This window comes from Numenius arquata, chromosome 8, assembly GCF_964106895.1.
Source record: "Numenius arquata chromosome 8, bNumArq3.hap1.1, whole genome shotgun sequence".
Lineage (NCBI taxonomy): Eukaryota > Metazoa > Chordata > Aves > Charadriiformes > Scolopacidae > Numenius > Numenius arquata.
Genome location: NC_133583.1, coordinates 11,580,746 through 11,607,262, shown reverse-complemented (window position 1 = coordinate 11,607,262; position 26,517 = coordinate 11,580,746). Strand labels below are relative to the sequence as shown.

The 26,517-nt window shown below is 41.2% G+C and overlaps 1 protein-coding gene across 1 annotated transcript in view; it reads left to right on the top strand.

Annotated features, from left to right (window-relative positions):
- LOC141467546 (netrin-4-like) overlaps window positions 1-26,517 on the top strand; it is a 48,713-nt gene that overhangs the window by 20,518 nt on the left and 1,678 nt on the right. Inside the window, exons 4-9 of the mRNA XM_074152147.1 lie at window positions 13,332-13,458; window positions 14,001-14,189; window positions 21,919-22,132; window positions 22,914-23,050; window positions 24,072-24,140; window positions 25,255-25,425. Of these exons, the coding sequence (XP_074008248.1) occupies window positions 13,332-13,458; window positions 14,001-14,189; window positions 21,919-22,132; window positions 22,914-23,050; window positions 24,072-24,140; window positions 25,255-25,425 (907 nt within the window). The remainder of the gene's footprint in view (window positions 1-13,331; window positions 13,459-14,000; window positions 14,190-21,918; window positions 22,133-22,913; window positions 23,051-24,071; window positions 24,141-25,254; window positions 25,426-26,517) is intronic.

Sequence of the window (26,517 nt, the reverse complement as noted above, 5' to 3'; positions counted from 1 at the left end):
TTTTTTCCCACTAGTCACAAGGGAATAGAATCTTTTTGTGCCATCAATGACTTCATGGTGCAGAAGGTGAAACAGTTTTGATGAAATGCATTTTATGAGTGACTCACATCCCAAGAGACAAGAGGGTGGATGCATCTCATCATTCGCACAGGCACAGATATTAGTCAGTCTTTGCCTAAGCAGGGACTCAAATGCAGCAGTAAGAAAAGTGAGAAAAGCCTTCCAGAGCTTTAAGTACCTCTAGAATCCTAGATGAGGGCTGGAAAAGACCATAAGTGTCTGAGTTCTCACATAAAGGTATGATTAAGCATACCTGAGCCATTCACTAGTGAATGCTTGTTGAACTAGTTCTTGAAAGTCTCTGATGAAGGAGATTCGATAGCAACCCTCGGTAGCGGTTCAAAAGCTCTTCTTTACTGCCTGCCTAAATAATCTCTGCTGCAAATTCATGTGATTCCTTCCTGTTCCCTCTCCCACAATGATCGTGGAGAGCAGTTGATCTTCATTCTGCAGATATGAGTGGAAGGTTCCTACCATATCCTTCCTTCCTTTTCACACTAACCAGGGAAGTGTGAAACCTCAGGTGGTCAAAATTTAAAATTTTACTCCCCGGTCATACAAGTCTGGAGTAAAGATGATCATGGTATTTTCCTCCTCTTTTCTGTGTTTTAGTTATTACACCCTAGCTCTTTCTCAAATACACAATGAAAATCCACTCCTGGAAGAGCCAGGTTCCTGGATCCTTTTACATTTTATCTAATACTTACCAATGATGGTATTGCAGTGATGAAGGGAAATTTCACACAGGTACAGATGCAAGGATTTGGTTTACATAGCTAACATGAGGGAGTTTATATAAGTGTATAACTTTGCATCTTACAACATGGTAATCTCCTTGTCTACATGCAGAAGGAAAAGGCCTTTGCTGTTGAGTGGTGAACACCAATGACACATTTCATATCAGCAAAACTATATTGTAAAAAAAATCTTTCTCATCTTGCAACTTCTTGGCAGAGACAGGGGAGGTGCACTAGTTTCAGTCGCATGATGACTAAAAATAGGACAGGGAAAAGAGATGTTACAAACAAACACTGCATGTCCAGAAATAATCTGATTCTTTCCACTGGCCATATCTAATATTTAATGAATACATGGGCAGACCAAGTCTCAAGACAAACAGTTTTTAATGTGGCCAGCATGAGTGATGTCACAGCATGAAAGCAGAGCAGCTTCATGTTTCCTGGGCTGTTGTCAAGTAATTAAATAAAATGCTGGAAAAATACAGACCTCCACAGAAAAGCTTAAGTAAGAGTTTCGGTCTCTTAAGAGTTCAGAGTCCTCCTACAATGTATTTATTTTCTGTAGTTAACAAAAACAAAAGCAAGTTCATGTAGAAAACAAGTGTAATTGTTTGCCATGGGATAGGCCCCAAAACTGAGATCATTCTGCACTTAGGTCTTGGAAGAGACATGATTGTGCTTTTCAGTCTGCTTTTCTTACTCTTGAAAGAAATCTGTTCCATTTGTAATACTTCTAATGCTACTAGATTGATGCTACATGGAGGTTAAATAATGGAGAAAACTAAAGCAAATTTCTTGACATTTTTGAAGCAACACTTTTCAAGACCATTTGGGAGGGACTAGATGATCTATGACTACTAGAAGATCTGTCAATGATCAGTTTATCTGTGGATCTGTCAGTTCAGTCATGACAACACATTCAGCTTCTGGATTCTCTACTGAGGCTGCCAATAAGAAGTGCAGCTCTATGAGAAGTACCGGCACAGATGCTGCCACAGTGTGTTACAAACAAACAGATACAAGAAAACTGTAAAGCTGACCTCCAAATGACACATCATTCCTCATAGCTTGAAATCCTAGATAGTTTCATCCATCTTCCCTCTGGTCATACGTAATTTGTGAAAATACCGAGTACAGCAAAGTTCAAAGTAGACTTCCATAGGATCCAGTGGAAATGTCTTTCGACTTCTTATTTTTGCAGCAAACCAGTAATAATGACTCTTTCAATATGGGTTTTTTGTGAACAAGCCATGCACCACCTCAGCACAATTTATCCAGATCACACTTCCCTTATGAACTACTGAGAATATCATGTCAGACAGGGGAAAAACTTTGAGAAATGAAGACAGGAGCTGTTAACAATAGGCAACAAACTTCTGGACAAACGTATCTTGAATTTGGAATTTGTTGCTATTGACAGTGACGTTTTCTTATTTTCTATTCCCTTTCCTCATACCAAAAAAAGGCGACACGGAGATGTCATACCCAACTTAAATAGCTTCTTATGATAGCTAAGAACAAAAGTCTCCTTTCTGAATTTCACAGCCTGTATTATTCAAACTCTTACAAGTAGTTTCTGTGTCAGTGAGGGAAACTATTGAGATTGCATTTTGCCACAAAAACTACAGAGAAACATTTTCTTTTAAATGGAGGGCATTAATATGCTGTTATAAAGGAAACAACTGCCAGGACCTGGCCACCTGAATCTAACCTTCTTCTACCCTTGGATGCAATGGAACATAATCCTGTCCCAGGTATTTCTGTTGCAAGGTGTACAAAGTTATGTGTTGCTCTACAGTATATTGTTTTTTTATTAAGCTCCAACAAAGTTAGTAAGAGCCATCATGTTTAGGATCTGCTTTGACAACACATTTTAGCTGAGTCCAGGGGTGCTTCTAGAACATACAAAGTTTGCAAAGCAGAAAGCACACATGGACAGAACACGGAATTGAGACCAAAGTCCTTTCTGTTTGCCAAACGTTTCACAATCCTCTTTCTAGTGCATGAGAAGTAAGTACAGACAGAGGAAAGCAAATGTGGATTAAAATGTTTTTGTATGAAGTATTAGGGTTTTTCTACTTGTTAATTATTGGTACCTACACTGCCAGGAAATTCTTACAAGTTGCCTCGGATGTTTCTTTTGCTTCTTTATCCTGTTTACAGAGACAAACTAGACTCCCTGTGGGTCTGATCCTCCACAATGAAGCAAATGGAAAGTTTTCCACTTACTTCAAAGGGAGCAGGATCTGGTCCTAAGTAAGATTCCTTGTTTGGCATAATGGAGGTTACATAAGGTAAAACTTGTTTTTCTCCAGCAATTTTCTAGGTGACTTGGCTGTCGTATCTCTTGCAAATATTACCTCCACTTCAAATATCTTCTGCAGTTCTACTGATAATCCCCAGCTAAGTTTTCACGCTACCTGATCCACTCTGTGCCAGTCCATATGACATCCAGCACTCGGAGATGCAGGGGGTGCTCTCTATTGTTGCTGGCAACTCAAAGAACAGGTTTTATTTAGGAAAAAGTTAGCCTGCATACATGAGTATTGTCAGGAATGCTAAAATAAAAAAAGATCACAGGACCTTCTAGATCATATCAGAATAAATTTTAGAAAGAGATCCCTGTGCTTATTTTTTTTTCCAAAAATTAAAACTGAATATGGACTTCAAGTTCTACCCATAATGATCTGAAAACACAGCAGGAGATCATATAAATTATGGAGGAAAAAGTAGTCATGAATTACATGAACTACATGAAAAGAAAGTGATGTCACAGATTTGGCTCTTTTGGAGTACCCTGAAAATATACCATGGCAGACTGCATCTTTAATTTGCTTGCTTGTCGCGCACAGGGTGTGTGGGCTGTCCTCCTACCCACTTCTCATTACAAGCAGTGCATTTAACTTGATACCCATGCAGGTTCTCCATCAGCTCTACTGAGAACCCGTGGTTTGCAGCCAGAGCATCTGGTATTCATACTATCAGCATGATGTTTTGCGTATTTATGGTTTAGAGAATAATCACAATTTTGATGGTATAATCCATATAGCATACAGATAGATAGATAGATGGCAGGAATTCTGTAATTATAAAGTCAACAAGTTCTTCCTACATTTTATTATTGTTGTGGAAATGCCTCTCACTACTACCAAAGTCCAAATCAGAAAACCATGCCTATTCAGGAATGGTGTTTAAACACACGCCTAAATGCTTTCCTGAATCAGGGCTCAGTGTAGATACACCCATGAAGACACTCATCTTGTAGGAAACATCTCTTATTTTGTGGGATGAGGTAGCGAACAATTTCCTATCTGACATTATTAGCCTTTAAACACAGCTTTTCTTAAAAGCAATGGCTATGGGTTAGCTATTTAAATGTATTTTAATTTAATTGCATAATTGCTGTAATTAATAGTGGCTTTTCTTGTTTTAATCACTTAAGTGATGTTCTGTGCTACATTCGTCTCTGTGAAAGAACCATAGTAACCCTGCTAGTAGAAACATTTCATTGGAAACACTTGTAAATATATTCTAGCGCTAGTAAAATATGCCTTATAGATCTTTTAAGGATTGCTTATCACATTAAAACTACAAAAGTCTCTGTGTATGTGTCTAAGAGAAAAATAATTCCTTCATCTCACAGCTATCAGCCACCACAGCCACCAAGACCTCTCTGATGTCCCATAGTACAGCAAATGTCTGAGGTTCTTTTGTTTAAGCTCCATGCAATATATACTGCTCTGTCTCTCTTAAGCTGAATTTGACACAGCCACCAACGCTAGGAAGTTGCTGTGATGTGACAATCATAGGAGCTGCTGTGTTTGGCCTCATACATTAAGTCCTTGTGTTTTTAAGCTCCCTTGGGACTGAACAGATTGCTTGTGTTGTTTCTGACCTCAGCTCACCTACATGTTACTAGAACAAAAGTTTTCAGTCTTCTACCAAGGTTTTTCAAGGCCTTTCAGCCTGTTCACTCAACCCCAATAAATCTCCCATGAATTTAAGCAAGTCTTTCTAGAGTTGTACCTTGTTGGTGCATGGAGTTTGCATTTTAACACTTTGGCAGCAGATGCACACAAAATATGGAGAAATCTGGCACAGGATTATAAACAAATTCCGTTTTATTCAGTGCAAAAGTTATAAAATCCTACATGTATTTCCTTGCCTTGGCTCACTCTTCTGCTGGAAGTATCCTGGGGAGTCCTAACTTTGCACCCTTTAGGCATTTAGAATGCTTTCCTTGCTGTGCACACGTTTTCTGCTTAATCATGGACTTGCTCGCCCTTTTTCTCCCTTCCCAGATTCCTTATAAAATTGGCTGGTCCTGTGCTTTCTTCAGCCCTGCCTTTCCCCCACTCTCCAAGCCACAGCATCTGCAGAGAGGTTGTAGAAAACTATTTTTCTCTTGGCTTCATCTATTCCATTACTTGACATAATTTCACTTGAATGGGAGCTATGGATGCTGCCGAATTCACTCAATACTGAGGTGAAAATTCAGAGAAGAGCTCACAGGCCCATTTTGGGAGTGGATTTTCAATCACACACCCCTAGAGCCACTGCGGATTAACCAACAGAAACCCAGCTCAGCCAAGACAGTTGCTGGAGATAGTCAGGTTTATTACAAAGTAAATGATGGAAATATTTTGCCTGTTGAATGAACAGGTCACGTCCAAACTTCTCTGAACTGCCCACAGTCTGCTAACCCCTTATGTCTGACCTGTAAATCCACAAATCCTTGTCCACATATCAGAACCCAGAGCTTCTCCCATTTCCTTCCCCCCTGCAAACTAATTCTGGGTCTTTCTTCAGCAAAGGTTGGCAGTCAGGCCAGACTGTTCAGTGGCATCAGGAGCAAAGCCTTGAACAAGATCCACCTCACTTGTGCCATTCACTTTCAGGAGATTTGAATGGTCGTATTTACTCGTTACGCTGTGATTCAGGCATTCACTTATTAAAATAGTGAGCCTCGATCCACTTTCTGCTTCCTTCGTTCTTAGGACACTCACCAAGAGCTGGTGACCAGCTCTAACTCAGGGGCTGCATTTCAGTGTGAGAGCTGTTACTTGCATGCAGTTTGTTACAGATTGATAGTAGAGTTGTTGGCACTGCGGGTAAAAATAAGAGGACAGTTCAGCCCAAAAATGAATAAAAATCAGGTTAGCACTGAGAAAGAAAACAATAAGAAAGCAGAGTGAAATGCGGGCTAAGGCACAGCCAGGTATGTGTGTAAAGGCTGGTGGAGGTGAATTCAGGCAGAAGATTGATTTGTATTTTAAAACTGTCACAAACTGAGTTATATTCCCTCACATGAAGCATGAATTTTGTACCTCTTCCAGCCTATTTATCTGGTTCTTTTGTCGCTGTTCAAAAAGGGGCTTAGTGATGCCAGTCTGAATATTCAACTAAACACTATCACTGATTTTTTTTCACCATTACCTGTTTAGTGAATTTGGAACTGGTGGCAGCTCATTCACTCACTGCCGTGGAGACCAAAACCTGTATGGGCTCAGGTGGCCTTGCCACAAGTGTCCCAGCTCTACTTATCCCTGCCAAGGTCCCTCAGACTTAATTTACCAAAGTGACTAAGTATGAGCCAGAAATTCAGTTCCCTCAGAAAACACCCACATGCATACTAGTTTTTAGACACACACACACTTATTAGAGCTTTTCCCAGAAACCAGCAAGTGACATAGGAAAATAACAGCTTTTTTCATTCCTGGCTGGAGCAGGAATTTGAACTGTCAATCTGCCTATAGCACGCACTGTAATCTGGGACTTGCTCCCAAGCCACCCATTCTTTTAGGTCTGTATGAATTTGAAAAAGTTGAAGGAAATTTTTAATTTAGCCTTTTAAAAGTCATATATGGTCTCCTCAGGACCTGATAGGAAGGATTTATTGTAAATCTGCATGGATACATCTCTTCATTCAGCGAGACAACAGAGCCCATTTGAACTGTAATAGAAACAAAACAAAATAGCAGACACTTTTTTTTTTATTTAACCCCTTAAAATGACCCAGAAAGTGGTATTTTACTAAAAGCAGATAAGGGACTAGCCTCTGATGTCATTGCAAAGTGGTATTTTACTAAAAGCAGGTAAGAGACTAGCCTCTGATGTCATTGCAAACTGCTGTATCCAAAATTTCTCTGGCAACATTACAAAGTGAATACAGAGCCCAAAGACAAACATTTTCTCCGAATCAGCAACAGTTGCTCTGTTCTGGAAGGCTTCCAAATTTAACCTTCATTCATTGGGAAAAAAGGCCCAAAACAGACTGGGAGTAGCACAGGAGAAAGAGCAACAACCACAACATTTACTGAAAGGAAAAAAAGGTAAAATAAACTAAATGGGCAGAGAGAAAGCAAGAGGCTTCAGGTATTATACAAAGCTGAAAAGAGTTCAAAAAATTGGGGGACAAACAGATTGAAAATGTCCACTCTCTCAGATGCAGATCAGAATTCAGGTGAAGCAACTTTGTGCAGTCAAAGGTGAATAAGTATCATGTCATTTCTTGGAACCATTGCAAGATATGGTTGTACTACACTATTTGCTACAAATCAGCCAGAAATTGCTGAGCCCCATGGAAGAAATACTGGATGAAATTTATGGCTTAGTATAGCAAGTCAAGATAAATGATTGGAACTGATCATCCTGGCATTAAAATCCATGAAGCTATAACCTCCTCTATGTCCTCTATGATTCAAAGCTGCTCAGGTGGTAGATGTACAAATCAAAGCCTTTGGCAGCAATACCAGACTTGTAACAGCACGGCTGTACTGTGAGGCAGATGAGGGAATTAATCCAGATTAAAAATCGTACTGCCAAGGAAAAAAAAAAAAAAAAGTGGTTTTAACTTTTTTTTTAGCATGGTTTAATTTCACAGCCCAATTTACACATGACTCAGGGCATAATGCAGGAGGTGATAGCATAGAAAGAAGTAGTAAGGAAAGCAGAAATGTCTCAAATCGAGATTTACCCCAAAGACTTTATGTCATGAAAGCACAGCCTGAGAATATATTGGCTACACCACGACACAAAAGCAGAGCTTGCTTTCAAGTGGTCATTAAATCCAGTATGATGTCGACTGAGAGTACAGCATAGCATTTTTCTTCCTTTCCTGGATTAATAATATCCTCTAACTGCAAGAAAGTCAGTCCATAAACTTCTACTCTTTGCAAAAGCTGTTTAGAAAACTGGAAGCTTGATGCAGCCAGAACATCAGTATTTAAAGCAGCAGTTTTCATCTTTCAAAGCTCACAGAATGCACTAGTGACATGAGTAACCCTGGCTGAATGCACTCGGAAAGCAGGGCTGCAAGAATACAAACTATTACAGGTTATGCACATAGTACCTCAGACTGGTTTTATGGACTGGGGAGGCTTATACAATCACACAGTCTGCCTTCCTGCAGGGCATCTACTTTTCTGATCCATTCCCCATAATAACTTTGGAAGGCATCGTTCAGTTTCAAAAAATTTGTCAGAGCCACTGAACTCTCAATACAGTGATGCTCCAATGAATGGGAATGATCCTTGGAGACAACTAGAGTTACCACAGTAATGAAGACAAGCAGATGAAGAGAGGTGTCATGAAAATAAATTCCTTAGTATTGCCGAAGTACTCCATTATTGCAGCAATGAGCACTGTGGAAAAGCCCATACAGGCCTAAATACTTCTGTATCTAAGGATCAGTATACGTTGAGTGATGCAGCATCACATATTGAACATAGAGGATGAAGTGAAATATGAGATGCGTAACAGAAATCTCCTCGATCTCAGTCTTTCTCCTGCTGAACCAATACATTTATATGTATTCATATAAATCCCTGTCATAAACTAATCAGGCTTTAACTGAAAACTGGTTAGGCTTCCTAACAGATTTCATGAATCGCATGTCAGCCTCTGTGCCTCACATATTGCTTTCAAGTTCCCTCCACCTGGATTGCCAGCTCCAAATCTAGAAAGCAGAAGTATTTTTTTCCTCGGATGCCTCCTAGTAGTCGAATATCCTAAAGCTTCCAATAACATTAACTAAAGAACTATTATCAGGGTCCTGAAAGCATTAAAAGGACTTTAATGGCCCTGACCAGCTCCACCTGGGACCCCAACCCACATTCTCTGCCCATTGGCCCCAGCGCTCCATTTAAGCTCAGCCCTGGGCTGCTAGCCCCTGTTTGAGCTATGCTGTGGATGTGCCTGTCTGTATCTCTGCCTCCTGGATGGACCATGAGCCTATGCCGTAGGTAGCTTCCCTCCTGGTGGACTCCCTCATTTGTGTTGCAGCTTGTCTCTCATTCTGCCTCCTGGATGGACTCTGAATCCATGTTGTAAGCTCATTTCTGGGCCTGTCTCTTGCTGCTCCTGAATTGCCCCTGGTCCATCCCCCTGCTGTGTCTGGTGCTGTCAATGGACTGTGGTACCAGCTCTCTGCTCTGCCCACTGTGCTCAGGATGGTGCCCCCTCAGTAAGGGCACAGCCTGTGCTGTCGTAACCCTCAGCTTACAGCTCTTCAACCCTTAAAGAGCAACTGATCCTTCCTGTTCCCTGACAATCATCTCCTTTATCATCATTACCTCCTTGCAACTTTGACCCTGCTTTCTAGGGAACAGAAAAACATCAGTGCAGTTGCCCTGAATTGGTACTTCTCCGACTACTTTTCTCTACCTTGGTATGATCGTCTTCCTGAGGTTTTGCATTTGGTAGAGAGCACAATCTTCTAGTTTTTTGGACCCACTTTTGTGAGAGATGCAGACTTAATTCAGCAGTGAATAATAAGTCAGAGACATGCCTGCTCTCTTGATGTTAGTGTTGAGTGCGACTCGCACATTCTTCCTTCCCTAAGCAGATATCCCGTTTCCTATTTTATCTGACAGCATCCTGTATTTAATTCTTGTTCCTTCCTGGACTTTGGGCTCTGGCTGCCTCTCCTATCTCTTCCTCTCTAACAGAACAAATTGTTTGTCTTGTTACTTGCAGCCACCTCACCTACCCTTATTTCACCTCATGCTGAAGTGTAACAGGTCTCTTCCACAGCTCAGTTTCTCCTGCATTAACCAGTCTCTCTGCAAAGGTCACTTACATCCAAGAATCACCTTTCTTGTGTGTGTTCTACTCAAGCTGTTTGTCTCTGCTCTTTTCTCCTACCCAACTCCTTTCTGCACTTCATTATCACTTTGTGTTGCACTCTCCTCCTTAGCTGTTTTCACCTATAAATGCTGTCTATGAGATTACTGTCCATGGAAAAAAATTCTTCCATGAGATACCCATTCACAGACAACACATGGCAGACTTGCTTTCTCTTCCATTAACCTTTTCCTTTGCCCCAATACCCATCAATTCTCTTTTCCTTGTTCTTAAGCCTATTCACAAAAGGTTACTCCTCAGACCTAACGCGTCCTAAAAAAGTTCCATGCCAGCTCCACTGTTTACTTCTGCCTGCTCAGTGGCTCTCCTGTCGTCTGGCTGCTTGGCTTTTCAACCCTTTTGTCTAAGCCAGTCATCCTTCCACATAGATTTGGTAAACTGTTCAATAGCAGGGATCACAGGCAGGAAGCTTCCTTTATGCCTCTGTCCTACTCGCAACATGCCATTCCTAGACAGCCTCCACTAAATACAGTTTGCAACAAACCAGTGGGCAATGAGCAAACTAACACATCTTCTTCCCTCCAAAGAACAGCCAGACTCTTCCTTTCTCACTGAATTTTCCTGTTTACTTTCTGAATAATTGTTCATGAGTGTTCACACCATCTGTGCTGTGCACTGTAAGCACAGGGTCTTGTGGAATAATGAATATTTGATCATGTCATTCAAGGCTAAAACAATTGTGTGGGTTAATTCTGTCATTTCCCAACTGTACAATCTCAGCATTTCTTTCATGTAATTTTTTTATATAGTGAATGCACAGTTTGTGTATATATCTCTAAAAAATCCAATGGTGTAACTTACAAATTTTGCATTGAAATATACTAGCATTTTCCTAAGAATGACTGGATCCAAGATTTTGGTTCTGATTCATTTTGGCATGAGCTATAATGTTCAGACAGTCCAAAGTCTGGGGACATTAAAATCTATGGTACTAGGTCAGGCTCATTCTAGCTTTTCTCACTCCTGGTCCTTTTCTCTGTTCTACGGCTCTGAAAAACAGTCACTGTGTCCACAGGGGAGAATTTATAAGCCTGAAGAGCCAAACCCAAATACAGAGAAGCCTGACACTGCTTATTAGTGTTTTTGTCTTTGTCTCTGTAATTTGTCATCCTATTTAGCACATTGAACACCGGTGACTTTCTTGTACAAAGGTCTGGAGAGGCATCACATACATACTGTGCTACATGCTGTATCCTCCCGAGGTTCACCGGTGCTGAGCTCTGACAGAAACGTACACCCTGAAGTCTGTGCTCAGTCTTCCGTGAGGAGGTGGCCAACCGCTCTGTGCAGCAGCAAATCTGCCAGCTGGCCATAGAGGGGCGATGGCATCAGCTGCAGCCTATCCCCTGTGCAGGCTACATCACATCTCTGCTCTGGGAGGATTAGAAACCAGGGGAGCGGAGAGCAAATTGCTGCAGGGAGATGAGTTTGGGGGCAGGGGAGCACATTCACACAACTGCTCTTTTGAACATTTCTCGCTTACTCCCAAGCTACCTGCTACGTGGGATGGGGGAAGGGAGGACTGCAAAGGGAGAGTCCGACTTTCAGGAAAGACTATAGAGAAACATAACTCACATTAGTGGTGAGATTAAAGGATTAGATTCAATTCACACCCCAGTCGAATAGAAATTTCAGCCTCTGCTTTGTGTGTAACGTGCAGTGGGCCAGAGCAGTGACAGCGGTTACAGAGCTGAGCATCAACAGTGCAAGAAGGAGAGGGGTCCAGTCCCCGATTTCTGTGCATTTCCTGCTCTAGTACAAGTGTCTCTTTGCATGTGAAATACATACTACTAATTTGTAGCTTCTCTTGTGATGAGTGTAGAATATGACCTACGGTACCACCTTTCCCTTTCTCCTACTCACTGTGCTGGATATTTCCACAAATAATTTCTCTGGGAAGTCCTTCGTCTGAGACATAGCAAGCAGATATTGCAATCCTACTCCTTAATTAAAAACAAAACAAACCACAACCAAACAAACAGAAACTACAACAGAAAAACCCTCCTGTAAAGCACTTCTTGAATGTGGCTCAATATTACAGAATCTTGTGCACCAAATCACAGTCTATAGTGAAACTGGCTATTATATTCCTGGTGCCTGAAATGACTTGAGAATAGAAGCAGCTTCAACAGTAACTTTCCATTTGAAGGCTGGACCAGCTCAGTTTCCAAAGTCAGGTTTCTGGTGTGAATGCCTGATTCCAAAACTGACATATATTAGAATATTTCCATGATTAAAAGTTATTATTGTGTTCCAGTGAAAGCAGATAAGTACAGAGGAAGCAAGTTTTGTTTTTTTTTTCTTTAAAGTAAATAGTCACAGAAAGATCTCCACTCTTTGGCCAGTTTTAGTCAAGACTTTTTGCACTTCTTCCTTTGTTTCCTCCTCAAATACTTTGTAAACTGTTGTTTCCTAGCTTGGGTGGCTTTATATACATCATGCTTGTAGATAAGCCCCAGTCTTCAGCCATGCCGGCTTTTGCTCGTTTTTGTTGACCATCTTCCAATTTCTCAATTATCTGGCAATATGATCTTCAAAACTGAACACAGCATCACAGGTACAATTTCCTGTCCACTTGGAGTTACAGTGCTCTTGGTTACACAGTCCAAAATTCTACTGGGCCTTTTCTGCTAACCTGTTTTATATATATATTCATATATAAGTTGGTAGGTCGGTGCCTACTGTACCTAAGTCTCTTCAAATATCAGTGTTTTCCTTTCACAGAATGTGTGGTTTGGATTGTTTTTCTGTAGGTACACTGGCTGGTATTTTTCCAGGTTTAATGTTTTTGCTACATTTTTAACTGTGCTAGGAGGGCACAGAATCACTTGCTCATTCTTCTAACAATTTATAATTTAGTAATTCATGGTGATTTCATTGCTCTATATTTACTCTCTCTTCCAGATCACCGTTAATGTCAAATAAGTCAGGGTCCAGCATCCTCTGTTGGACTGCCCTCCTGTGACTCAACTCTGCCAGCTGAGAGGGTATTTGACACAGCCTGGAGGTGACTACCTGCTCAGGCACTTTGCATGCTCTTGCCCTGAACTTGTAAATGAAAATAAGCTGTGTTAGCTTACCCAATGTAAATAGCCCAGAGGCTGCTCATCAATGTAGTAGTAAAATAGGCAACTGGAGAGTTAAAAAGAAATTGTTGCCACCTGCACTTAAACTGGAAGACAGAGGAAAAATCACCATTACACCATTAGTGACTGTGTGAAGAGACAAAGCTGTGCATTTAAGCTCCAGGCTCTGTGGGTTTCCTAAGAGAGCCAGGCAGCTGTGTGGGAGTTGTGCAGGAGATGTCCCAGCTCCTTGTGAGGCTGTTGGGCACTCCACTGCATTCCTGCTTGTAGCTACTTGAATGTATTCTCTTTCTCCTGACAGGTCCATGGAAAGTGTGTGTGTAGGCACAACACAGCAGGGGACCACTGTGAGAAATGTGCACCACTATACAATGATCAGCCCTGGAAGCCGGGAGATGGAAAAACAGGGGCGCCAAATGAATGCAGAAGTAAGTGGGAGGGAGTTTAAGGATCCAGGCTTTCAGGATGAGCACTCACCGTGCCAGCCGTAAAGTTCTCTAACAAAGACTGCTGTCGATTTACAGTAATGGTGCCATTACAGAAACTGGTAATGACAGTTGCTGGTTATTGATGGAGAACTTCAGTATGCATGTTCTTTTACTGCAGCTGACCCTTTTGGGCTATTGGGAAGTGGAATTTACAAGGCAGAAATCTGTTCTTCAGGCAGCTATGTCCCCTCATGTGTTTTAGCACTCCAGGGTTTTGTGCAGGGCTTATGGTACCATCAGATTGGTTTGTGTTACTGTAAGAACACCACACAACTCACAAACAGCCAAGCTTCTCAGACGCTGCTGGGACTCTCACTGTGTTGCAATTTCTAGTTATTATGAAAATTAAGGATTGCAGGCAGAAGAAATATGTTCCAATCAGAGATTTCCTCCATGATTCACAGTAGGAAAATAATATAATTTGAATAGTAGTATTGTGCCTGTTATATAAGCCTGAAATATATTCTTCTGTTTCCCACCAGAGTGTCGCTGTCACAACCACGCTGACAGCTGCCACTTTGACCTGAGTGTTTGGCTGGCATCGGGAAAACGCAGTGGCGGAGTCTGCGACAACTGCAGGCACAATACAGAGGGACATCGGTGTCAAAGGTGCAAACCAGGGTATTACCGAGATAGAGGGAAACCCATGTCTTCTACAGAGGTCTGCAAACGTAAGTGACTATTGTTATGTGCGGTGAAGACAAATGAATGGTGAAAGAATTATTAAAAGAAAGAAATCAATAACTCCTACAGAAGTAGCTCACAAGTATTACTGTCCTTTCTTTGTATTCTTTTCCTAAACTACAGTTTTCTGATCAAAAGACATCTTCCTGATTTCCTGTGTCTATTTCTCCCCCTGGTATCACACATTTTTTTTGTGACAACTGCTAGAGTTCTCCACATGCATTGCATTCTGGGGAAAGGTACATTCTTCTTGTGCTTGCCTTTAAAATAATATGGTTCCTTTCTTCTTGAGGCACATTCTATTTAACTGTTTTTCTCTGCATTTCTCAAGACTGTGTGTGCCTATCTGTAAGTTATTGTTAAATTCCATTTGATTGTGCAACATCTGTGCACATAAATATATACAATAACGGCTGCAGGAGGTGTAGGAAGCACAAGACCACGCATATCCACTTGGGAACAAATAGAGCAGAGCTCACTCAGGCTTATCTCTGGATTCTCCAGTTCTATTATGGGGTGCTCTGCCCAAATTAATTGCCTCATTAACACTTCAGCAGTATGTGTTAGGAAGTAACTCGGGCATAGAGGCACTAATGGTTGTACACAGCAGCTGTACAACCTCTGGATCAAGGTAGTTTGCACCCAGCCAGTCTGGAACACAGCCTGTAACTGCCTTACTTAGTGTAAACATTTCCTGAGTATCCTGCCAGGCTTCACACATCTGATTCCATCTGGCATCTATTTGGGAAGTTGCTATTTCCAACAATATACATCATTTCAATTTTCCCTTTGGATAGTTTTCCTTCCCCATAGTTCAGATATCAGTTGACAGCAGAGAGAACTTCATCCTCTGTCATCTATACTCATGCCCACTGGCATCATGTGCTTCTGAAGTTTTGCTGACCCTTTGATGTTCTTCATCAAGATTCCTCTTAAACACTCAGGTTACAAACACTCCTCTCCCTAGGACTGTATGGCCTGTGATATTGCTTAAACTTTCTGTGCACGGCACATCTTATGTTTCTGCTGTTTTGTATTCTTTCCACTGGATCTCAGTGTCAGCACAGACTGCTTCCACATGTCCCCATCTTTTCAGTTTCACAACATTCATCCCAGAACACTGATCAGCAGAGAGGGCTGGAGGTGAGCTTATCTAACTCACCCTGTATTCCATAGTGTTCTAAGGTGGCCCCTTTCTAGTCCTGTTTCTACAGGGAAATATTGTAATGAGAATAAAATGTTGTGCCAGAAGATTAGTTTTCAATCTCATAGTACCTGAAAGAATCTGTGTATGAACTCCTGTATTTAACAGCAGGGTGATGGTGTAGTAACCAACATTATGTGTAATATTAGATAACCACTAAAGTCCAGGAGCACTGGATAGCAGAGAAGAGGAAAAAACATTGTTTGAAAATACAGCCTATCTGTGTGGAAACCTTAGAACAGTCTGCCTGGATGAAATCAGACCTTGACTCTGCCTCTTTTGTCTGGTCTGGTTACAGGCCTCTCAGTACCTCCTGCCAATATTCTGCATAGCAAAAGAAAAACTGTTCAGAAATTTACCTTGTAAAAAAAGAGCTTTCTTCCTATCGTGCCAGTCAAGCACAATAATGTTCCTTTCACCTGGGAACACGCTGCTGCCAGCAGAAGGCCCCAAATTCAATTGTTTCCACTCTGACTTGCATGCTCAGGCTTAGATAGCGGCCCTCCTACTTTAGCCAGTCTTTTCTAAGCTCCCTGTACAGTCAGTGGAGAAACAGCGAGACCTCTGGGGAATGATTTATTGCAGTTTAACGTAGATGCCTGAGATAGATGAGCTGAATTGCCCTCTAGAGGATATCTATTTCTCTTCCTTGAGTTAAGAGGTATCCTGGATCATTAGCCTGCACTAGAGTTTCTGTTCGTTGAGATGAATCCAACAGGTTTGATTCAGCATTACTGCAAATAGGTAAGCATGACCCTATCTGTGCATGATTCAAGTCACTGGGACCTTTCACAGGCGTGTAAAGGCATGCGTGAATGCTTGCTGTATCAAGATATAAGGAAAGGATATTGCAGTTCACTCTGGAGAGCCTCAGCTTTTACAGCAGACTGATGTGTGCACGATGCTTGTACCTGTGTGAAAATAGAAGGGACACTGCAGATATAACTACAGAGTTACGAGACACCTGGGAGGGGGGTGGTTAGTCTGTGCCTTTTCTCTTTTATTTAAGGTGAAGAGGAGAATTTCCACAATGACATTTGACAAATTACCTTAATAGGATAGTGTTTTGTATGATGAAAGAACTGATGCCCAAACACATCCCCATGTGGTTTGCAGGCAGCTTGTAAGTGTGCACTTCATGCTATGCTGTACCTCTGTGGAGAATTTTCAGGGAACGTTTCACTTTACGTTTCAGGGAACTGCATGCCAGCGCAGACAGGCAGAGCTGTTTTGGTTAGAACAGACTTGGTTTGACAGAGGGAAGATTTCACCTCCAGCGCCATTATCAGCTCCTTATGCACAGAGCTGATATTAAACTGAAAGGCCTCACGCAGGATGTAAGATAAAGGCCGCCTTCTCTATCCTTTAGGTCGCAAAACTTGCATTGCTATTAAACTTAATCTGGTGTGGTCTGAGTAAATTCTTCAGGTTGTGTGACCCTAAAACCAACTCTGGTTATTTAGTAAAAAACAGTTACTGTTTTGAGCTTTGCTAATATGTAAGAAATTAGACAATCGGACCACCAAGTACATTTCTCTCCTACCTCAGCCTGCTGATCATAAATTGAAGAGGTACCTCTTCTGGATTAGCATGTTTTTGAGGATTTAGATACACCAATTCCAAGGCATTATCTCACTTTGAGAAAACCATGCAAACAGTGCCAGCCTAACAACGCTAAATGAAAAACCCACACACTGGGCAGGTGCTGAAAAGCAGTAATAAACCGCAAACAGCAGGCTGGATGGATGATTTGGTGAGAGCAACCTGGTCCTCAGTTTCCCATTTTGAACTCAGAGGGGGGAAAAAAAAAACCTCAATGGGAGATCAAAACTTGACCCTTGTGTACAGTAGATACTGAGCTGGGAAAGGAAATCTGATGAAAAAGCTGAATGAAATGCTCAGCTAATCCCTTTGAGAAAGCACGCTTGAAGAGTGCTCTGCCATCCAGAGCAAAGTCTAGGTTCAGCTGTGACATCCCCCTCAGGCTCCCAGAAAGTTAACAGGACACTGCCCAGGCCCAGAAAGAGTCTTTAAGCATTAGTCATAATAATGAATAGCATTCTCTCTTAATCACTGCTAGGAAAAAAAAAAGTTGTATAACAATTGGATGTCCTGGCACTATCCAAACCACCCTTTGCTGACCCTCCAATCTGAGACCGCAAAGACATTCCCTTGAAAGAAGAAAAAAGTGTTGAAATTTGACATGTAAGTGTGAATCTGCTGTTGCTTTTTGTCTGCAGAGGTAGCCTGCATCTGATCCCTTTGCTTCTGTTCCTAACAGCTGGGGATGAATGAGAGCCATGTTGTGTGCAGAGCCTTGTTTTGACACTGCTTAGATCTATATTAAAAAAAAAAAAGGGGGCATGAAAAGAGCCCCAGAGCAAGGTACACACCTGCCTGTTATTGGGGGTGACAACAGAGGATTAAGCAGTTTGGATATAGACTTGTATGGGAGCTTTGACTCGGAAGCCTAATCGTTTCCCAACCAATGGTTAGAAAAGCTGCTGTATCCTTGGCTCTTTCCTGTGGCTTATCTGGAGGCTTAAGGGATCCTTCTGAAATGGCACCACCTTTTGTACTCACCCTTTGGTTAGCTTAAAAAATAATGCAGGCATGTAGACCCATTAAAAAGGGTCTCCAGGAAAACAAGCTTTTTTACTCTAAGCACAAGGGTTGAAAATTAAAATGTGCCCAGATGCACGTGCACACACACTCTGAAAAGCTCTGCTTCTCATCCTTTTCCTTCTGAGCAGAGGGAGTGAACTTTTAATTGTAATATCACAAAGGCCTGATCACATCCTGGTTCAAAGTCTGTCTTAATCAGGCCTGACCACACACACAGCTGTCTATCTTATTTCCTTCACTTAAGAAACATTATTGGCCGAGTCAATCCCCACATCTGACATGCTTTAAAAATTGCCCTGATTTGGTCATATGCTCCAAAGATGCACATGTATATATTTCAGATTCAAAAGGCTTTGTTTCATTTTTCATTTTGCCTGTTTTTCATCAAGTAGCCAGAGTCTGCTCAGAGCTATATCTTATGCAGTATTATTAGACAGAAGTTTAAGGCAAGATACCTCAAAGTCCACTGAATTACTTGAAGCATTTGCTATTTTCCTATAATTTGGGACCATATTGTTACAACCAATATTATATTTTACATCAGTGTCTAATTATATGGGAAAGACAGCTGTGCTGAGGGCAGACAGATTTACTGAGGACTCGAGTGGAGACTGCTGTATGAATTATTCAGTTTTCATTATTCCTTGTCTCCTCCTTTTTACATTAGTTTCTGACAAAACAAACTTAATATAGGAGCGAGATTAAAAGGCAAGTGGATGCTTTGTGACACTTCATGACTGATAGCCAGTTCTAAAGTACAATGATGAGATTTTTCATTACGCTGCTGTCAAGGGGAGAACCCAAATAAACCAGCCATCTCTGAGCCAGAACTGTCTGCACACGGTCCCTAACATAATTGATGATGCCTTTGACAAACAAGGCCATTGTCATGTCGGCTGGTGTTTTGTTAGACAGGGAGGCGGATGGAGAGAAAACCAGGGTTTGCCAAGAGAAAAGAAGCAAAAATCAGCAGGGAAAGATGCTGTGTTGTCAAATATTGGGAAACATAAAAGCATGAGGTTTTGGAAACTTGCTTTTATGTTTCTTTAATTGTGAGGTTTATCTGCAATCTGGGGTACTATTAAGCAGATAAAACTCAGTCATCAACAGCTGCCCCTTCAGCATGTGACATGTGGGCTCTTATTTTGGGAGTTACCTTAGATGCACAACTGGGATTTTGGCTGTAACACTCTGGAAGCCAGACAATGTACACACCCACGCTGAAATGCTAAATAAACACAGACTGAGTGAAGTGTTCGCAAGCCACTTGTATAACTCATCTGAAAGTGTTGTACATTTATTGATTCAGCTTCCTTTCTGATCCACCAGAAGCTGTCCCAGTTTCTAATTGGGAAATATGCCCCACTTCATTTGGGAACATTAGCTTTCCTGAACTGTAGCCCCAAAATAAGGGGGGAAAAAAAACAACCCAAACACTTTTTTCCTACCTCCTCATCAGCTTCTGCCACTGCTGTCAGTCACTGTCCTGTAATCCTTTCCCTTAGGAATAGGATGGGAGAAGGTCTCATCTTCTTGAATCAGGACCTAGTATCCATTAGTGATAGGTAGTCTAACAATGCTAATGATTTACCCATCTGTTGTGTGACCCTAATTGATGAAACCTGAAAACTGGGAATAAAGATGGACCCAGAAGTTGCAGAAATATAAGAATTTTAAGGTGAAAACTCCACAGGTAGATCCTACTACATACGGAGATACTACAGTGAAATAAGAAGCATGGATTCAAGCCAACCCAGATGTTGGCAACCTCTTACTTCTTGTGGCTCAGACCTGTCTGCAGTAAAGGAAGCATGTGTTTCCCCTCCTTATCCCCAAATCTACGACATCCATTTTTTTCAGTGATGTACGGAACTAAGCGTCTCCTCTTTTAGGGTGAAGTAGTCAGCCCTGCAAAACTCTGGGCAAAAATAATTCAAGTTGAGCAGCAACAAATCAGAACTTGCCTTTGAAACTGTCAGTGCTAATGAGCACTTCATTGTTACACCTGCTCTCCAGAACTGACAGCAAAATCCCTGGGTTTGCTCCCAAAGTCAAGACTGCTTTGTGGCAAATAGGCGAGCCTGCTGCCATCCGCCAACCAGCTCATTGTGTTGAGTACATTGCCCATGACAGCACGCTTATTTTCTGTCCTTAGGCTATTGTGCTAGTGTCCCTTGAAAACAACGGACTGAGATCTGTCTACAGCAGAGTGTAATAATATTATTAAAAATATTGGCATAAAGAACACAGGGCATGGTGAAAAAATAACTATGTAGTAAGCAGATCATAAGAGAAATGCCCTTTAAACAAAATTGCTCACCCTTTTTCTTGTACTATTTTCAAAAGATATTTTGTTTTCTTGATTGTCAAATATGGGGTTGCAGATGAAAGTGAATCTGTCTCTGCTACACTTAACACTCTTTATAGTCATATATTTGTTCCTTCCCCTTGGAAAATGATGTGTGGAATCAGTGTTCATTTGGTCTCTTATCTGTGAGCTCATGAAGAAAAGTAGTTTGAATAGAAGCAATGATGGGCAAACTTCAAAAGCTTTGGAAGATCACGTTTGGTTCAGATAAGCATCCAAAAGGCTGGCCCCTGATCCAAGCTATCTAAACACCTTGGGTGTCCAACATTTAACTGAAAATCTCTGTTAAAGCGGGTCTTAGCCACAAGATTTTTATTTCTGCCCTCTTCCAGATGGATGAAGTAGTGATGCATTTCCTTTTCAGTCTCTGAAAGCAAAAGCCACAGCATGCTGCTTTGTTAATACAAAAAAGAGGTGAAATATGAAGGCCTGGTGTTTATCTCAGTTCTCATTTTAATCAAATTTGTTTCAATATCAGAAATGAGCGGGTATGTTTATTGCTTGTATTTTACCTCTGCAGAGCTGTTGGCACAAGGCTTGACTATCTCAGCCTCTGCCCTGACGGAGAGGAGTCAACTGTGTTGGCTTTGGATCACTATCTGTATATTACTTTCCACCTGACTCCCTGATGCTGTCACATTGGGAATGTACTGGTGGCATGGGATTATGACAATTTAATGTCTGTGAAGGCAGAGTTGCCCACAGGACCTGTAACTACCTGTTTTACTGCCAAGTTGCCTTGAGTTGCCAGGCTGGTGTCAAATTAGCAATAGCATTAGAAAGATCTGGGGTTTTTTTTCCTCCTATTTTCTCATCTCCAGCTACATGTAAAATACATCTAATGAGTTTAGAGATCTTCTCTCATTCTGTCCACCTTCCTTGTAACAAATCTGCTCATGTATTTGTATAGAAAATTTCATCAGCTTCGTTACACATGTACAGTACTGCATGGTGAGATGTGTCCCTCAGAACTTGCAATGAAGGAAATTTGTGAACTCTTTGGAGGCAGAAATAGAAAAAAAAATGTTTCAGGTCATCTGAACCACCTGCATAAGCTGCATCTAACCCCAGAGGAAACAGTAGTTTTGTGATCTCGGTATTCACGGGAAAGACAATGTGGACAATAGCTATCACTTTTTACCTCATCCACGCTAGTGAATCTTTTTGCAAAACACTTTAAAAGTTAATTACCTGCAAGGCCTTTTAAAAATAAACACACAGTGGAGGTTTCCTGCCACCACTTCAAAACCCTGTACAGTCAAGACTTGTGTAGTAGGGAAGAACTGACTTTCATACATAAAAGGGTCCCAGTTGTACTTGTTTTCCTGTGCTTAATGAGTTAAAAAGAAACAAAACTAATATTGCAAATGTAGGCTGACAATGCAATGTTTACCAGTTCTGACATAAAACTACTGAGCGTAAGGAAGAGGGCACGAGTTTATCAGCCTTGAAAAAGTGTCACTTTACCAGATGGCCCCAGAGTACATAATCTCAGTCACCTCTTACCGTATCTCCATAGCTTGCGCCTGCCAGCCAATGGGTTCAGCCAATGCAACGTTCAGCAGAAGCTGGCGATGCCACCCCAGGACGGGATTCTGCTACTGCAAACCAGGTGTGGCGGGCCCCAACTGCGATAGATGTCTCATGGGCTACTGGGGCTTTGGAGAAAATGGCTGTCGCCCTTGTGACTGTGCCAGAGACTGCGACCAGCGTACTGGAAACTGTTTCAATGGGTAAAGAAGCCCTCCTTTGGGTTCACTTTCAGATGGGATTCTGTGAAATGAAACAAGGATTAACTGAAGTGCTGCAGCAATGACAGTAATTGGAGGATGCTAGAGGGTGCACAATCATTTGAAAAGGTGGCTGTAAAGCATAAAAGGTTTCTTACATTCCGTTTGGTCACTGGCACACTTTTAAGTCTATTGTATTATCCATGGCAATCTTGAAATGATGACTTTTTACAGTAATAATAGCCAACTCCACAATGCCATGGAAGTATGTGCAGCATCTTTAAATACACCTGTTTGCCTTGGAAATAGATGGAAGAGTCTGGAGAGCTTGTCTCTCATCTGTGCCCAGGGCAAATAAACTACAAGGTCTCCCTCTTGTTTCTAGAGGTCAGGCCTGTACCATAAACATGCATTAATCAGAACAAAAATCCAATGATTTGCTGAGTGACTGTTGTTTAATGGGTCCTGCAGGTGGCCCCAGTTCCTAGTGACATCAACAAGTGGTCACTGAGATTGAGTTACTTAACTCAGTAAAAACAAACAAACAAAAGCAAAAAACACCCAGCATATAGTTACTTTTAAAATGTTAAGTCAGCAGTGGTAAGGCGCAAATAAAAGCCTAGATCTTGTGATGTCTCTATATGGCATAAAGTCTTGCTCTTATTTGCACTCCCAACCTGAAGAAAGCAGGCTCATCTGTCTGGATACAGCCACGTGCCAGAAACACCTACTTCCCACCCATCTCCTGTCCTGACCAACTCTTCTGTTTTATGTGTCCCCCCAGCTACGACAATGAGCCGTTCTTTAACATCCCTATTGGGGGACGAATCCCTGACGTTGAGCAAATGCCAACCAATGAGAGTGAAGAGGAGTGGAAATGGAATGACCATGAGCAGGGATTTTCTGCACTGAGGCACCCAGGTACAGCCCAGAGTCTGGGAACATTTAGTAACTTCACTCACTGTCAGTCCTTCTTCTCTCCACCCTGACTTAAATTCCCCCACTCATCTCTAGCTTGTCTGTCCCCCATCTGCTGGCAACATCTGCTAATCTGAACTATACAGGTTATCATTACACTCGCACTGCTGTTTTCCAAACCAACTGTACTATCCAGCTTTGGTTTTGGAAATTGGTAAGTCATGAATAATAAGATCGTGTGGGAAAAAACCTCTCCTTTTGTTGTCGTAATTATAGTCATAATGCTTATGGTTTTACACCGCTCCTTCTCAAGCATTCAGTTTGTTGTTCAGAACTTCAAACGCTATTTGTAAAAAGATCATGTCAGCCATCACTGAAATGCACCACGTCTGGGGTGGAATTCAATGGGATTTTAAGAGTAAAATATTCCTTGTGGCATAACAGCTCAGGAGAGAAAGGAAAGTATACTGTACCCAGCTAAAGTTACAAAGTAAGCAGGCTGATAGAATGAGGTGGAGCCTTTAATAGTTAAATAGTTCTCAGTTTTGCTTGCTGCGTATAAAGGTCAGCACCTACCAGCATCAATGGGTTTGTAAGACCCAGAGGTAATAGTGCCACCTATTGCATATCTTGACTATTCTAAGACAGATATTAATACCAGCAAGGACCAGTATTTCTTATCTTATGGCATCAAACAAAGATATTATTACTTAGATGATTTACACCTGGATCTGATTCTTACAAATGTCTCTATTAGTATCAGTTTATTAACTGTACAATAGACCCCACGAGGGCTGTATTTTACTTGACAGCGCTGATCAGATTTCAGAACAATTATTGTATCATCTAACAAGAAACAGATTTGCAAATAACTGAGCTCACTCTCAGATTTACCCTTAAAAGTCCATCCAGATTACGGGAGCTATATACATATAACTTTATGACTGAGTATCATTTGCTTTTCTTTTCTCTCTCATGCCCTGGCTCTTCTCCAACCCTTTGTGTTCTGCGGTTCCCCTGCTAGAAAAGTGTGTGTGCAAAGAAAAGGTGCTTGGGAGTGTCACTGACTTCTGCCAAATGAAATACGCTTATGGTAAGTGTGTGAGACACCCTCAAGGTATGATAATTTCACATTGTTCTCTCTATGCATGTTATTGGCTGATAGCGATGAAAAAATGACAGGACTGGCTAAGTCATGAAATAAGAGGTAGGATTTCTTCTGCCTTTGTCTAGTGACATGTTCAACTTCTGATCAGAACCGAATAGCATTTTTCATGAAAAGTTCCATGGTGTCTCCTTTCCACCCAGTTAGCTTCCCTCATTACAGTACAGGGAGAGCTAGAATTGTAACTCAGGTTGGCCTCTGCATCAAGAATAAATGATAAAAACCTTCCATCTAAACTGCCATTGGTTTTGCGCTCATTATGCAGGTTCAAATGGCCACGCTAGTTTACCAGCAATGTATTTAATACTGTAGTTTTTAAATACCAGGTTCATGCCATCACATTCAGCAAGAAAGGAAAACTCTGGGATCCAAAGTTTTGATGTGCTTGTGTCATGATACAACAAAGCCTGCTTGTGGGGCCGATCTAGATGAGACTACCCAGCCAAGAAGCTATGGGATCTTATTAAATTAAAAGAACAGAAATTTATCATGGCAACCAGATGTTAGGTCACAAAACAAAAAGTCTTTTTTTCTGGTTTGTTGTGCAATCATGGAATTTTAGCCATGTGACATGCCTGCAGTCTGATGGGAACCTCCTGACTTCCTGTAGAGCAGACAATCCCTTCCCGTAGGACAACATTTTTGGGAGGCTCAACACAAGTTTTCAAACTGCAAAATATAAAGTCTAGAATCAGAGCATTTAAAAACCAGACTGTTACCTGCTAATCTGTTTTTTCCACCCTTTCTATGTACACATACAAGTGCTTTCCAAGCATTTGACATCAGCCCATTAAAAAGTAGTTGCTAAATAATAAAGAATCAGTTAAGTACTTCTATAGAAAAATCTAGTTTTTCTTCTCCAAATTTATTTAGAAGAACCAGGACTGAAGTGGACAAGCACTGGAGTACACTTTCTGCAAAACTGCAGCTTTTTTTTTTCATGTCTTCTTTCAAGGTGTTAAAATTCTACCTTTCAGCAGGATAAACGAAAATTCATTTAGAAATCCATGGTTGGTCTCTTTCTTGATATGTTTTCTGGCAGTGATAAAAGCAAGAATACTATCAGCTCATGACAAAGGGACCCATGCAGAAGTTGTTGTGAAAGTGAAGAAGGTCCTGAAATCAGGAAAAGTGAAAATTGCTCGGAGCAACAGAAGCATTTACCCAGAATCCTGGACCAACAGGGGATGTACATGTCCCATTCTCAATCCTGGTAAGGACAAAATGCTTACCAGGTGTTTTTCTTCCTCTGTAAACAGTGGGGACAATTCATTATGAACATTAGCTATTGCTGCTCAACACTTCCCATCAGTCTTTCTGGGGCAAAGCCCTTTGATTTACCCAGACCAAAGAGGGACGGAGAGCATAAAATCAAATGAATTTAATTTCAAACCAAGGCAGACAGGAAAACCTTTAATAACTAGAAAAATCATGTTTTAAGTAAATAAAGCCCCTCTTTTTATAACCAGTTTAGGATAGGTCTCTAGGTTTGCTCTTTAACCACATTCCATCAGAATGGTCCATGTTTGTTCACTTTTAATTACAGGAATCTCCCTGCAGCAGTGGAGTGGAGAAGTAGGGTAGTAGAAAGCAGCAACCTCCTTCTTCCCAGCTCTGCTGCAGGTAGAAACATCACACTATAGACTGCAAAGCTCCATACTAGTGCTGAGTGATGTTACATTACTCAGCAGATACATTCCTCAATTCAACCTTCCCTATTGCTGTCTTTCCTGCAATACAACTTTGTGGTCCACAGAAAAAAAATCCACACAGCTAAAATCTCTGGGTAATATCAGAATCATGCATTTTTGAGCCTGGACTCTATTTATTCAAGTAGAATCATAGAATCTTTTAGGTTGGAAAAGACCTTTAAGATTATTGAGTCCAACCGTAAACCTAACACTGCCAAGTCTACCACTAAACCATGTCCCCAGGTGCCTAAGCAGATGCTAGGTGTCTAATTCTGACAGAATGTGATTATTTACAGCTTTTCTTCATATCTCTGGAAGTTCTAAGTCTTTGGGACCATGTCCTGAGATCAAATCCTAATAAGACAAGACTTTGGGTGTCCTTAGGGTGAGCAGTAGTGCATGCTGGGGATCATGTTTCATTATTCAACCGTACACCGCAGAAAATGGTGACTTGTTATCATTCTAAAAGCAGCACCTGATAGAAAAATTACCCCATGCTTTTTCCTCTGAATACATCAAAAGCATATCCACTGAGTTAAAGGAATTCCTTGTGCTTCACTTAAAATGTAAAGTTTAATCTAACCTTTAAGACAAGCTCTCAGCTGAAATTAGCC